A 10485-nucleotide genomic window follows, 5' to 3' on the forward strand; every position below is an offset into this window, starting at 1 on the left:
CCGAATTAGAATAGAAGGGTGATCGGCTGAAGGTCAGAGAACGTTGTGGGAGTTCTACCAGCAAAGAAACAACCAGTTCCTTCATTCTATTGAACAATATTTAGCGTTGCTGCATCTGTCCATAAGAAGGATATGTTCCCAGGTGACTCTGACTGAACACGCTGACCCGCAACGAAAAGACTCGTCCATACACACACAGAATGTCTTCTCCTCCATCAGCTCGACCATTCAACACGCAATGGGAGACTCTGAAGTGGCTCCTCCACGTAACACAACGCATAGTCATTCAAAACCAAGGCATGGAGCTGAACGCGGTTCTCACCTACCAAAATCCCTGGTCACTCCACCAATTCCGGAAACTGCGAGAAACGGCGGATCGTATCAAGATGACATTGCACGACCTCATGGTCAACTACGGAACCTTCCACGCCAACTTCAGCGAAGGGGAGTTCAAGGACACGCTTGATATCGCGCAGAATCTCGTGACTGATCTCAGAGAGGTGGACGCCGCCGTAAGCAGTTACAGCCAGGAAGGCAGAAGCGACACCGAGAAGGAAGAGTTGAAGAAGCAGATTCGTGCGCTCCTGGGAAAGATCGACAAAGCACTCGGAAGTGTAAAATTGGAGCCAGGCGATCCCAAGAAGCCGATCCGGGAGGAATGTCTTCTCAATATGAAGGAACGTGCCAGAATGAGACGTCCGGAACCGAAAGAGGAACTGGAGGAAGACGAATGGGAAGTAGGTGAACTGGATGAAGAAGAGTTGGAGGCTAGAGAATTGGACATCGAGAGATTGGAGAATGAGGCGCTGTCAAAATTAGGATAGTCACACTCGCAACTCCCTATCCTGCCCCAGGACGAACAGTCAGTACTCTGCAGTGATAGATGGAGGTAATGACTTCGAATGTTTGCGCAGTTGGCAGGGTCTGAGCATATCATGTTGGTTCTGGAGATGCTGTTTAGTGCAGTTGCTGCCTGTCCTGATTAGCATGTAGCTAGTATTCGATGAATATGCTTTTTCATGTTCGAAGCAGAGTTCCCTCCTGCAGATACTCCTTCGATTTCTTTCCCGCCTAGTTACCAACCCAACTTTCGAAGCTGTAGAGCTATACGGTTCATTGTAGAGAGTCCTTCAAGCTATCGCAGATCCAAGTCGCGCGCTGGACACGCTTCATCAACTAGTTGACTCTCATGGCACGCAGCGGCGCTGTTCTACTTTCTCCTCACCTCTGTCAGCACTCATGTCAAGCGCTGTACATTAATACAGGATATAGAACCCGTCGTGTCGGTGCGATGGGAACTGATCCGCTCGTGTCGTTAAGAAGGGATAACGCAATCTAAGGCCTCTCGGAGGCTTTCCGGAACGACCTTCCCCCTTTCGATTGCTGAAGTGGCAACTCATGCAGGAACCCGCTCCCTTGCTTGCCGATCAGTCCAACGGCGCAGACCGCGCAAAGACGGAGGTCACGCCGCTTCTGCCGGACTCCCAGCGTCAGACGCCGTGCTATTTCTGGTGTGCGGAATCACCAGCATCGGACCGCGTCTGATGCGGAAGGCAAACGAGTCTGAGGGTCGTGATCGTTATGGGCAGCGGGTGACGACCGAATGTTTGCTATGAGCGGTTTCTCATCGAGACGAGCTGAGAATACCCAGTTCGAAAGAAGCTGAGGCAGTACCGATGCCGTGCGACACTCCTGCTGAGTCCCGCCTTCAGCTGCCATCCCATGCTACTGGTTCCGGTGTCTGGCTGAAGTTGCTGAGGTGGACGCTGCCGTTGCTTCTTGTTGTTGCTGCAAGTAAGATTGCTAGAGCGAATCACAGCTGAGGCCTTGTGCGGAAAGATGAGGGGACATCGGATGTCCGGGTCCTGCCAGAATCGGGAAGGTGTCAGGGGAAATTGGCAGCCTCGCATGGACCACGCCTTGACTCGCTGCCGTATCGCCAGAACATTGAGAGACCACCGTGGTTCACTTTGGATAGGAGGCGGTGGCATTCAAGTGCGCTGGCAGACTTCCGACAAGGAAGTTACAGGTACCTAAGTAGGTAGGTAGGTAGATCCGAGCACTCAGTAGCCAGCAAGTGTAAGAGAAACTCTGAGCAGTTTGCATTGTATTTCCGTGTCATCGGCCCTCTGGCCGTATTCTTCCTTGCCAGCCGTTCAAGCGCTTGTTCCTGGTCCCAATTTACGCCAATCTAAGCCCGCAGCACGGCAGTCATACCATGTCCAATGGAGGCCTTGTTTGCGGGTCTAGTGGCTGTTGATCCCCCGGTACCCTTCGCTTCCCTCATGCTCAATCTGAGTGCCCGATATAAACCTTTCTTACTTCCTCCTCGATACTCTTCTTTCTTCACCCACACACATTCGTTCAGCAAACACCCCGGTTATCACCGATTTCACTCGTTTTTCCAACGCCGAACAGCTCCTCAATCTTCAACCAACAAACATCCACTTACCGTTCCTCCAATTGAAATATTAATACCGTCAAAATGCGCTTCTCTACCGTCGCTGCTACTGCCGCTCTCGCCGTTGGCGCCTCCGCATGGCAAGGCAACTCGACCGCCCCGGTCTACATCACCGAGGTCGTCACTGCCTACACCACCTACTGCCCTACTCCCACTGAGATCACCCACGGCGGCTCCGTACGTTCTATTGACAACCCTTCTGCTTCGAGAAGCTGTAAACTGACAAGCCCGTAATCAGACCTACACCGTCACCGAGGCCACCACCCTGACTATCTCCGACTGCCCTTGCACCGTCACCAAGCCCATGACCTCCTCGGTTGTCACCTCGTGCGCCACCTGGTACTTGTCCCCTCTTCTCCCATCCTATATACTTTACTGACACCCAATCTTACAGCACCCCGGTCGCTCCCCACGTCCCGTCCTCCAGCGCCCCGGCTCCTCACGTGCCCTCTTCAAGCGCCCCAGCTCCCCATGTCCCATCCAGCAGCGCCCACTACAACAACGGCACCACCCCCATCACCTCTTCTGCCACCCACCCAGCTGGCACTGGCTCCCCATCTGCCACTAGGAGCGGCCCGATCGCCACCTTCACGGGTGCTGCCAACAAGGCCTTTGCTGCCTCGGGCGCTGGTCTTGCTGCCGTCTTCGGCTTCGCTGCTTACGTTTTGTAAGCGGCTGAGCTGATGGGGATGTCGCGCCGTTAAGTGAGTTTGCTCTTCTGACGAGAGCAGACTGGCTGGCGACGTGGTTATGCTCGAGAATTTGTCGTGGTTGGGGATTCAGTTTGGGGGTTTGGATTCATCGGTAGTGACTATAGGCTCCTTGCTGGTCCAACGGTCGATGCTTCATTGCACGACAAGGAGAACAATCCTGAGGCTTCGATGATATCGCATGGTGGTCCTTCTAGTTTCAGTGCGTGGCAGGCGGCTTCTTCGTCGAAGCGATCTAGCAATACTCATGTAATTCGTGGACGGACAAGTTGGATGAGTTGTTTGTATGAAGGGGGTCGTAATGTGTGGGATGGTGGTTTACTTGCATGTCCATAGTCCTCGAACGCTTGAAGAGATCGAGACTATAATCGACATGGTTCCACCATCATGTCATGCATCTCTGATTCTGAATTGATTGGACTCGAATTCGCAACACCGTCGTAGGTCCTAGGCTTAGCATTGTGAGCTGGAGAGCTCGGCTAATCACGTGCCCCTTCCCTCTCCACCCCATCGAGTACCCTCCCGCCAAGCATCCCCACAGCACGCTCAGATGCCCTCATCCACGCGCCCGCAACTCCCCAAAAACTGGCCCCCACATCTACCCTACCTGATCCAACCCACCTACTCCCCCTCTCTCCTCTCCTCAACTCTCGCGACCCTCCGCACGCCTCCCCCCAACGCCCAAATCCTCGCCTCTCAGCAGCAGGGCCCTGCGGGACCTTCCCCTCTCGTCCGCATCCGCCCCATCAGCGACCCCGCGCATCCAGCAAACGGCCAGCACGGCCTCTTCGCCGCGCGGGACCTCCCACCCGGTAGCTTCATCCTGCTATACGGAGGTCACGTGCACGGGGCCGAGGACGCAGATCCGGGGAGCGACTATGATCTGAGTCTAGATGCTGAGGCCGGCGTGGGGATTGATGCGGGGAGGGGTGGGAATGAGGCGCGGTTTGTAAATGATTATCGGGGGATAGAGGCGGGGGGACCTAATGCTGAGTTTCGCGAAGTGTGGGTTCGAAAGGGGAAGGTGGTGGAGAAGGGGATGGGGGTGTTTGTGCTGGGGGCTGGGAAGAGTGGGAGGAGGGCAAGGGGAATTGGGAGGGGGAGTGAGGTGCTTGTTAGTTATGGGAAGGGTTTCTGGAGGTTGCGGGGAATGGGAGAGGAGGAGGGAAGGAGTGAAGAGGAGGGTGGGAAGGCTGCTTGAGGGCCGCTTCTCTGATGCGGTGGGACGTTGAGGTCCGTCGCTGCTTTCTGGACAGATAGATGCGCTGATGGGAACGGGTCTATCCGCTGCGCCTGGCTGGAAGTAGTATCCATGAGCCGCTGAGTTTGTTGAAATTCACCAGGACGCCTAAAACGGGGGAGCAACAAAACAGTAAGTCTAAGGATGTGTCGGCGAGTAATCTTACTAACCTCAAGGCGGCAGCCGCTGAACAGCGATTCAGGCGGAGGAGCTGGCATGACAGATCCAGGATGACCTTACGTGGAGGAGCTACAAGGGATGAGCGTCATTAGTCATCGAGGAGCACATATTGCCTTTTCGATTTCAGCATATCGTATGAAGGAGGGTCATTGAACCATAAAGGAGTTCATTCAATCCTATCTATATATAACTCATCAATGCCATGGTAGATTCCCAGCCATTTTTCAAACTAGCCGAAGTCACAAAGGATATCAAATAGCCAGCTTAATCTCCGCGGCGTCAAGACAAGTTGACACCCACGAAAAGACACGTGACCCAGAACCAAAACTATCTCTCGCCAATTACCGCGGTATCACTTTTCCCTAGCCCTGCTTCTGCTCCTGCGCCTTCTTCTGCGCCGTCTCCTTGCCCTTGCCCAGATAGCTCATGATGAACGAATATGCATCAATCGCGACCTTCATCTCCGTGGAGATCGCCGCCTTCACTGATGTCACAAGACCATCCCCGCCAGTCTTCTTGTACTGATCGTCATATGTGTTGAAGATGTACTCCTTGCCCTTCAACCCCACATGCACCGGGAACAGAGCGTAGTCGAGGATGGTGCCCTTCACCTTCTCGGTATCCTCCTTGACGATGGGGAAGGTCTGCTCGGCCTTGGTGAGGCCAGAATCGGCGAGCGAATCGGCCTTCTGGACGTATGGCGCTACCCAGCTGTAGGGACCCTGCAGGTAGGGCACGAAGGGCGCGCCGAAGCGGTCGTAGGTCGAGGTGGCGAGGTTGAGGGTCTTTTGGCCGTAGGGGTTGGACTTGTAGGTCTCTATGCTGTCGGAGACGAGGGGGAGGGAAGTGAGGTGCTGGAAGAACTTGTTAGTGGGGCGTAGAGTGGAGGGAGGGAGGGAGTGAAAGGGGGAGGGATGGGAGCCTACAGAGAGGAACTGGGAGGATGGCTTCTCGCCGTTGGTCATTGATGAATCGCCCATTGTGCTGTCGTTATCTGCGTGCGGCATAAAGTGGTGTAAAGCGTGGAGGGTAGCTTGCTGGAGCACTGTGCGGCTGTGGTGTGGAGAGAGCTGGTGTTGTAGAGCTAGATGATACTGCCGCGTGGAGAGGGTTTAAGAAGTGGTTCTGTGTGCAGAAAGTAGAGGTGGGAACGTGTGGGAAGAGGACAGAAGAGCAGAAAAGCAAAATGTTGGGTGATTGAACCTGGATGTCATCGCAGAGCTGCTGCGCTCGTCTTCGGCATGTGAAAGTGGCACGGGCCAAGGGCAAGCCACAGTTGACAGCCCCGCGATAAGGTTTTCGCTGCACTCGTCACGAATTCAGGGATCCCTCGGAGAAACAGTCCAATGAAACGCCTTGATAGAAAACAGCCATAAGAATCTCCTGCCTGAGGAATGCGTCCCTCCACCTGTGTCCAACACCAGCAACAGGAACGACAGGATATGACGGTGCAACTGGTGATGGCACTCTCGTCCTATGGAGAGGAAGGCCTGCTCCCGTGAAACTGACCACCCGTCTCTTCCATCGACCATCGCGACCTGCCAGCCGTCCGTCCTCTCAACTCGCTCCATGATAGCCCAGCCGGAGGAACTCGATCTCGAGGTCGTCTCTAGCACTCACATGTCAGAGGCTTTCTTTCACGCCAGCGGCAGGCGGGTGTGGCGAAGCTAGCTCTAGCTCTAGCTCTAGCTCTCGGGCATGTGGGCCTGTGGCTGCCAGACACGAGCTTGTTGCACGCAGACCTGTCGATCAGATTTTTGCTGAGCTTTCCCTTACCAAATTTTCCACCAGCATCGCGTCAATGCATCTCCGCCCGATCCGGGGAAGTGGCCATTGGAGTCTGGCGGCAGTCAATGGCTGTCTGCGCAGGAGATTCTGCAGTCTGCCATCGAACCGCAGAGCGCTTCCGTGAGAGCTGCGTCACCTCGAACTCTCAAACTCTGCCCACCGCACCGCTGGAATTTTCACGTGCAACCGCTGTGTGTGCAAGCCTCCCGAATCGACGATCCTCAATGCCTGGCCAGCTCAACGCCCTCTGGGGCTGCGAGGCATCCGAGATGTGCGTCTGTTATCACAACGGCGCCTGGCGCTGGTTTAGATATGAAGCTCCGTCACACACCGAATCTATCCAGACGAGGTGCTCCGTACGATGGGCATGCAAAGCATACCTCCGACCTGCAACTTTCCTCTTGCTGGAGTCTGAATAACCCCAGCGCCGCCGGTCTTTATTCCTCTTTCGCCTGATAGATGCGAAGCCACAATACATGCACCCCTCGCACGGCCTCGAGATATGAGCAGACTATCGCAGCCCTTTGGAACGGATCACCGAGCTCACGCAATGTTACCCGGCCTGCGCAATTGCTCTACGGGCCGGAGTTTGTTTACTAGAGAGGCTGAATGTACGAGCGCTTCGAGGTAACCAGTTGCCTCACGGATTTCAGCAGCGACTGCCTTGTAGCCTTCCCTTGAAGTACGGCAGATTGAGAAATGCAAATGCCGAGCCTCATTGCTAGTACTCGCGGAAGGAAAGCCGCATCTGCTCGGAACTGTACCATGTGTGGGGAACCAGGAATGCGGAGAAATCAGCAATAGTTTCACGCACAAGTCACACCATCCCGGAAATCAGCACGCAACGAACTGCCTCGTTGAGCAGCTCGCAAAGCTGTCTTGAACATGGGCTTCCGGATTCCCAGACTCCAACTGCATGGTCTCACGAAAGCTGCTTGGGATTTGCCGAAGGAATGTCTACGCACCAACACCGTCGGGCCGGGTTCCTTCCGGAGAAGCAAGTCCAGCTGCCTCAACATGCTGTTAACATATCCAGATCAAGACTCACCTCCTTAGTCTGGACTAGCTATTGTTGACTGCGGATCTACCCGTGCGATTTCTGTCGATGAGTCTGGCCGATAGTTAAAAGGTAAGATACCGAAAGTCGGATAGCAGCTTCCATCTGCACGTGGAGTATGAATGCTCAATGGCTCCTTACGCAGCTCGTGGCGCAGCCCAGCAGCTCGATTTCTGGACATACAGATTGGGGTGCTACAATCGCTGGATTCACAGTCTAGAGCACGTCGTGGGACCATACTAGGATTGGAGCAGCAATCTCCGACATGGCTTCCACTGCACCGAGGCCTCCGATATGCACATGCTTCCGACTCGCACCGCTCGAGCGTCCAGAGAGCCCGTCTTCGCTACAAAGAATTTCTCAGCGGGATACATCCTTAGACTTCCTGATGGTCCAGACGGGAGGTAGGTAGACGAAAACCGACAGAGCACATTTTGACTGTTAGTTCTGCTGGTTCTGTAATGGGCATCACGTTATGGAGTTCGTTAGCACCCTACGTAGGGTTCGCATGAGATGCACGGAAGCCATCGCTCGCAGCAGGCATCAGGAATGGCCTACATAGGCCTTGACGAGGTGGATCGATAAGCCTTACTAGGCATGGACAATTTTCTCTTCGGTGATCATGCTCCTGTTCTCTTGAAATTATCATTCGCGCTCCCACCGTTTATTCATAGCCCGTAGCAGCTTTGATTCCGACTTTCTTGGCTCGAGCATGGCAATGTGATGGAAGCGGTGTAGATATCCAACGGAGCGCTAGTGTGTTCTCGTTCCATTTGTGCCTTTGGGATATAAAGCAACCACACTACCGTCACAAGCTCGGATATGCTATTCCCATAGTAACAATTTTGAGTGCCTGATTTCTTGTGCCCGCATGATACCGACTCCATATTGTTATCCAACCGAAACAAATCAATATGGTCGATGTACAAGGCATTAGCAGAGCTTACCACGGTGCCTGTAAAGCAGAGAACAGACATCATTGTAGAATTTGCCTTGAGCACGCGCGGGTGTAGATTGAAGTGCCGGATAGGATTCTTTTGTATAAAATGCTTCGGCTTGAAAAACACATTTTACTCATGTATCCTCGTAGCTGAAGAATTTCCCACTTCAGCAGGTTGGTGAACAAGTTATTAGCAGACTCGCTGCCGGATGGTGCCTTGGTGTGCAAGACAGATTCGAGCGGATGCGGCTCTGAAGTTCTGATATCTTGGCACCGGGGGATCTGCGGCAATCGGCGTGCCAAGCTCGCACACTCGCCCAAATTACGACGCAACTTCGACAACCAGCGAGTGTCGGCGATAGCAACACGGAACCTCATCTCCTCACTAACATCGCGCAGTCAACATGAAGTGTGAGTACCTTCTTCATGCCACATCTATCTCTTGACCGGATCCAAGCTAATACAATGGTTGCGCAGTCCTCAAGGTACGAAAGCCGAACAAACCTCTTCCTCCGTATCCGCGACCCGCAGTACTCGTCTGAATACACGATTGACATAACGATAGGTTGGCAGAGTGTGCATCGTCACCAGGTGTGTGCCGGAGATTTGGGAGAGGCTTTACAAAGGCTAACACGGAGCGAAGGGGCCGATTCGCCGGAAAGAAGGTCAGAAGCCCCACGAGAAGTTGTCGGATACGAGGGCAACGTCAAGGCATGAGTGCAGAAGTTGACAATAGATCAGGTTGTGATCATTCAGCCTCAGGACAAGTAAGCGCGGACCGGGAACCCGCGACTGTGGGCTGTACTGATAATGCGCAGCGGCACCAAGCAACACGCTTTCCCCCATGCCATCGTCTGCGGCATTGAGCGATACCCCTCTCAAGTCACCCGTACGTCTACGCCCTCGAACAGTCCTCTTTTGTCGCCATAGACTCCATCCTTGAGGCCCAGCAACTGACAAATCACCGGAACAGGCCGTATGTCGAAGGCCCGGCAAGCAAAGCGATCAAAGGCAAGCGATTGCAAATCCGTATCATCAACCCCACTGGCTAACGTATAATGTGCAGGTCAAGCCATTCATCAAGTGCGTTGACCATCCAACCGAGTCGAAAGCGACTGCTAATACCGGGCCATCACTGCAGGATCGTGAACTACACGCACCTGATGCCCACCCGTTACACTCGTAAGCAGGCCTTTCCGGGAACTAGAAGATCGGCCACGGCTGACACTATCATTAGTTGAGCTTGAGGGACTTAAGGGTGCCGTGTCAGCAGACAATTTCAAGGAGGTCTCGCAGAGGGAAGATGCCAAGAAGAACGTGAAGAAGGTGCTGGAGGAGCGGTACCAGAGCGGGAAGAAGTAAGCCACTCCGGTTTTACCACAGTGAGCGGAAGCTGACTTAGATTAGCCGCTGGTTCTTCACGCCACTACGGTTTTGAGCGTTACGTTGTCCATGGATGCGGGGAGCGGTCTGTTGCAGCACGGCTTTTCGATGGGAACATCCTGATTCTTTGGGGCTATAACGGGTCACTGGCAGAACAGTCGAAATTCAAAGTACTTGTTCGCTATCTGACTTGTGGTTCTACATTTAGCGAGTGTTGACTCAGGGAACTAGCGCTCATACTGCAGTGGTCCCTTTTCATAGAGCAATTGCAAGAACTCTGTCCCGAAATCATCGACTGAAACATGTCTTCATGTCCAATTGATATTGTATCCTCTATCTCTTGCCCTCGCACCAAGGCGGGACACGGAAGACAACGAAAGAACCCAACAGTCAAGAGCATCTATCACGCTGGACCCATAGTGGCGTCCATAAAGATCATCAAGGCATTTACCACAGCCCCAAAGATGCGCAAGCTGTGCATCGGATCTACCATCCACCATTCCAATGGCCCGTGACTGGACGTTTGGTCAACAGTCCGGGGATGGATCTACACCGACTGTCTCTGTAACGATTGCTTGACAGGATATGTTCTTCAGTTAGTTGTGTCGTATTTTCAGAGTATGGTCCCAGGCTAAAGCAGCGTGCCCAAGGGAATGATTTCGACAAGAAACCATAGCACTTCGGCGGCACTGTTGCACTGCTGCAGGAAATCGTGACTGCGTGAGT

General features: G+C 53.7%; 5 protein-coding genes across 5 annotated transcripts; 4 read left to right on the forward strand and 1 right to left on the reverse strand.

Moving 5' to 3' along the window:
• Positions 1-200: 200 nt before the first annotated feature.
• On the forward strand, positions 201-824 carry W97_04761 (uncharacterized protein; the record flags this gene model as incomplete). The annotated part of the gene is made up of 1 exon (XM_007782650.1): positions 201-824. The coding sequence occupies one exon, from the start codon at positions 201-203 to the stop codon at positions 822-824; it is 624 nt and encodes a 207-aa protein (XP_007780840.1).
• Positions 825-2485: 1661 nt separating this feature from the next.
• Positions 2486-3132, forward strand: W97_04762 (uncharacterized protein; the record flags this gene model as incomplete). The annotated part of the gene is made up of 3 exons (XM_007782651.1): positions 2486-2638; positions 2700-2800; positions 2856-3132. 3 exons carry the CDS (start codon positions 2486-2488, stop codon positions 3130-3132), a joined length of 531 nt encoding a protein of 176 aa, XP_007780841.1.
• Positions 3133-3721: 589 nt separating this feature from the next.
• On the forward strand, positions 3722-4372 carry W97_04763 (uncharacterized protein; the record flags this gene model as incomplete). Its single annotated transcript, XM_007782652.1, has 1 exon — positions 3722-4372. One exon carries the CDS (start codon positions 3722-3724, stop codon positions 4370-4372), a length of 651 nt encoding a protein of 216 aa, XP_007780842.1.
• Positions 4373-4953: 581 nt separating this feature from the next.
• Positions 4954-5571, reverse strand: W97_04764 (uncharacterized protein; the record flags this gene model as incomplete). The annotated part of the gene is made up of 2 exons (XM_007782653.1): positions 4954-5445; positions 5518-5571. The coding sequence occupies 2 exons, from the start codon at positions 5569-5571 to the stop codon at positions 4954-4956; spliced, it is 546 nt and encodes a 181-aa protein (XP_007780843.1).
• A 3270-nt stretch (positions 5572-8841) lies between these two features.
• Positions 8842-9814, forward strand: W97_04765 (uncharacterized protein; the record flags this gene model as incomplete). Its single annotated transcript, XM_007782654.1, has 7 exons — positions 8842-8967; positions 9020-9041; positions 9195-9265; positions 9443-9459; positions 9518-9558; positions 9614-9734; positions 9784-9814. The coding sequence occupies 7 exons, from the start codon at positions 8842-8844 to the stop codon at positions 9812-9814; spliced, it is 429 nt and encodes a 142-aa protein (XP_007780844.1).
• Positions 9815-10485: the final 671 nt, after the last annotated feature.

Source organism: Coniosporium apollinis, assembly GCF_000281105.1.
Source record: "Coniosporium apollinis CBS 100218 chromosome Unknown supercont1.21, whole genome shotgun sequence".
Taxonomy (NCBI): domain Eukaryota; kingdom Fungi; phylum Ascomycota; class Dothideomycetes; genus Coniosporium; species Coniosporium apollinis.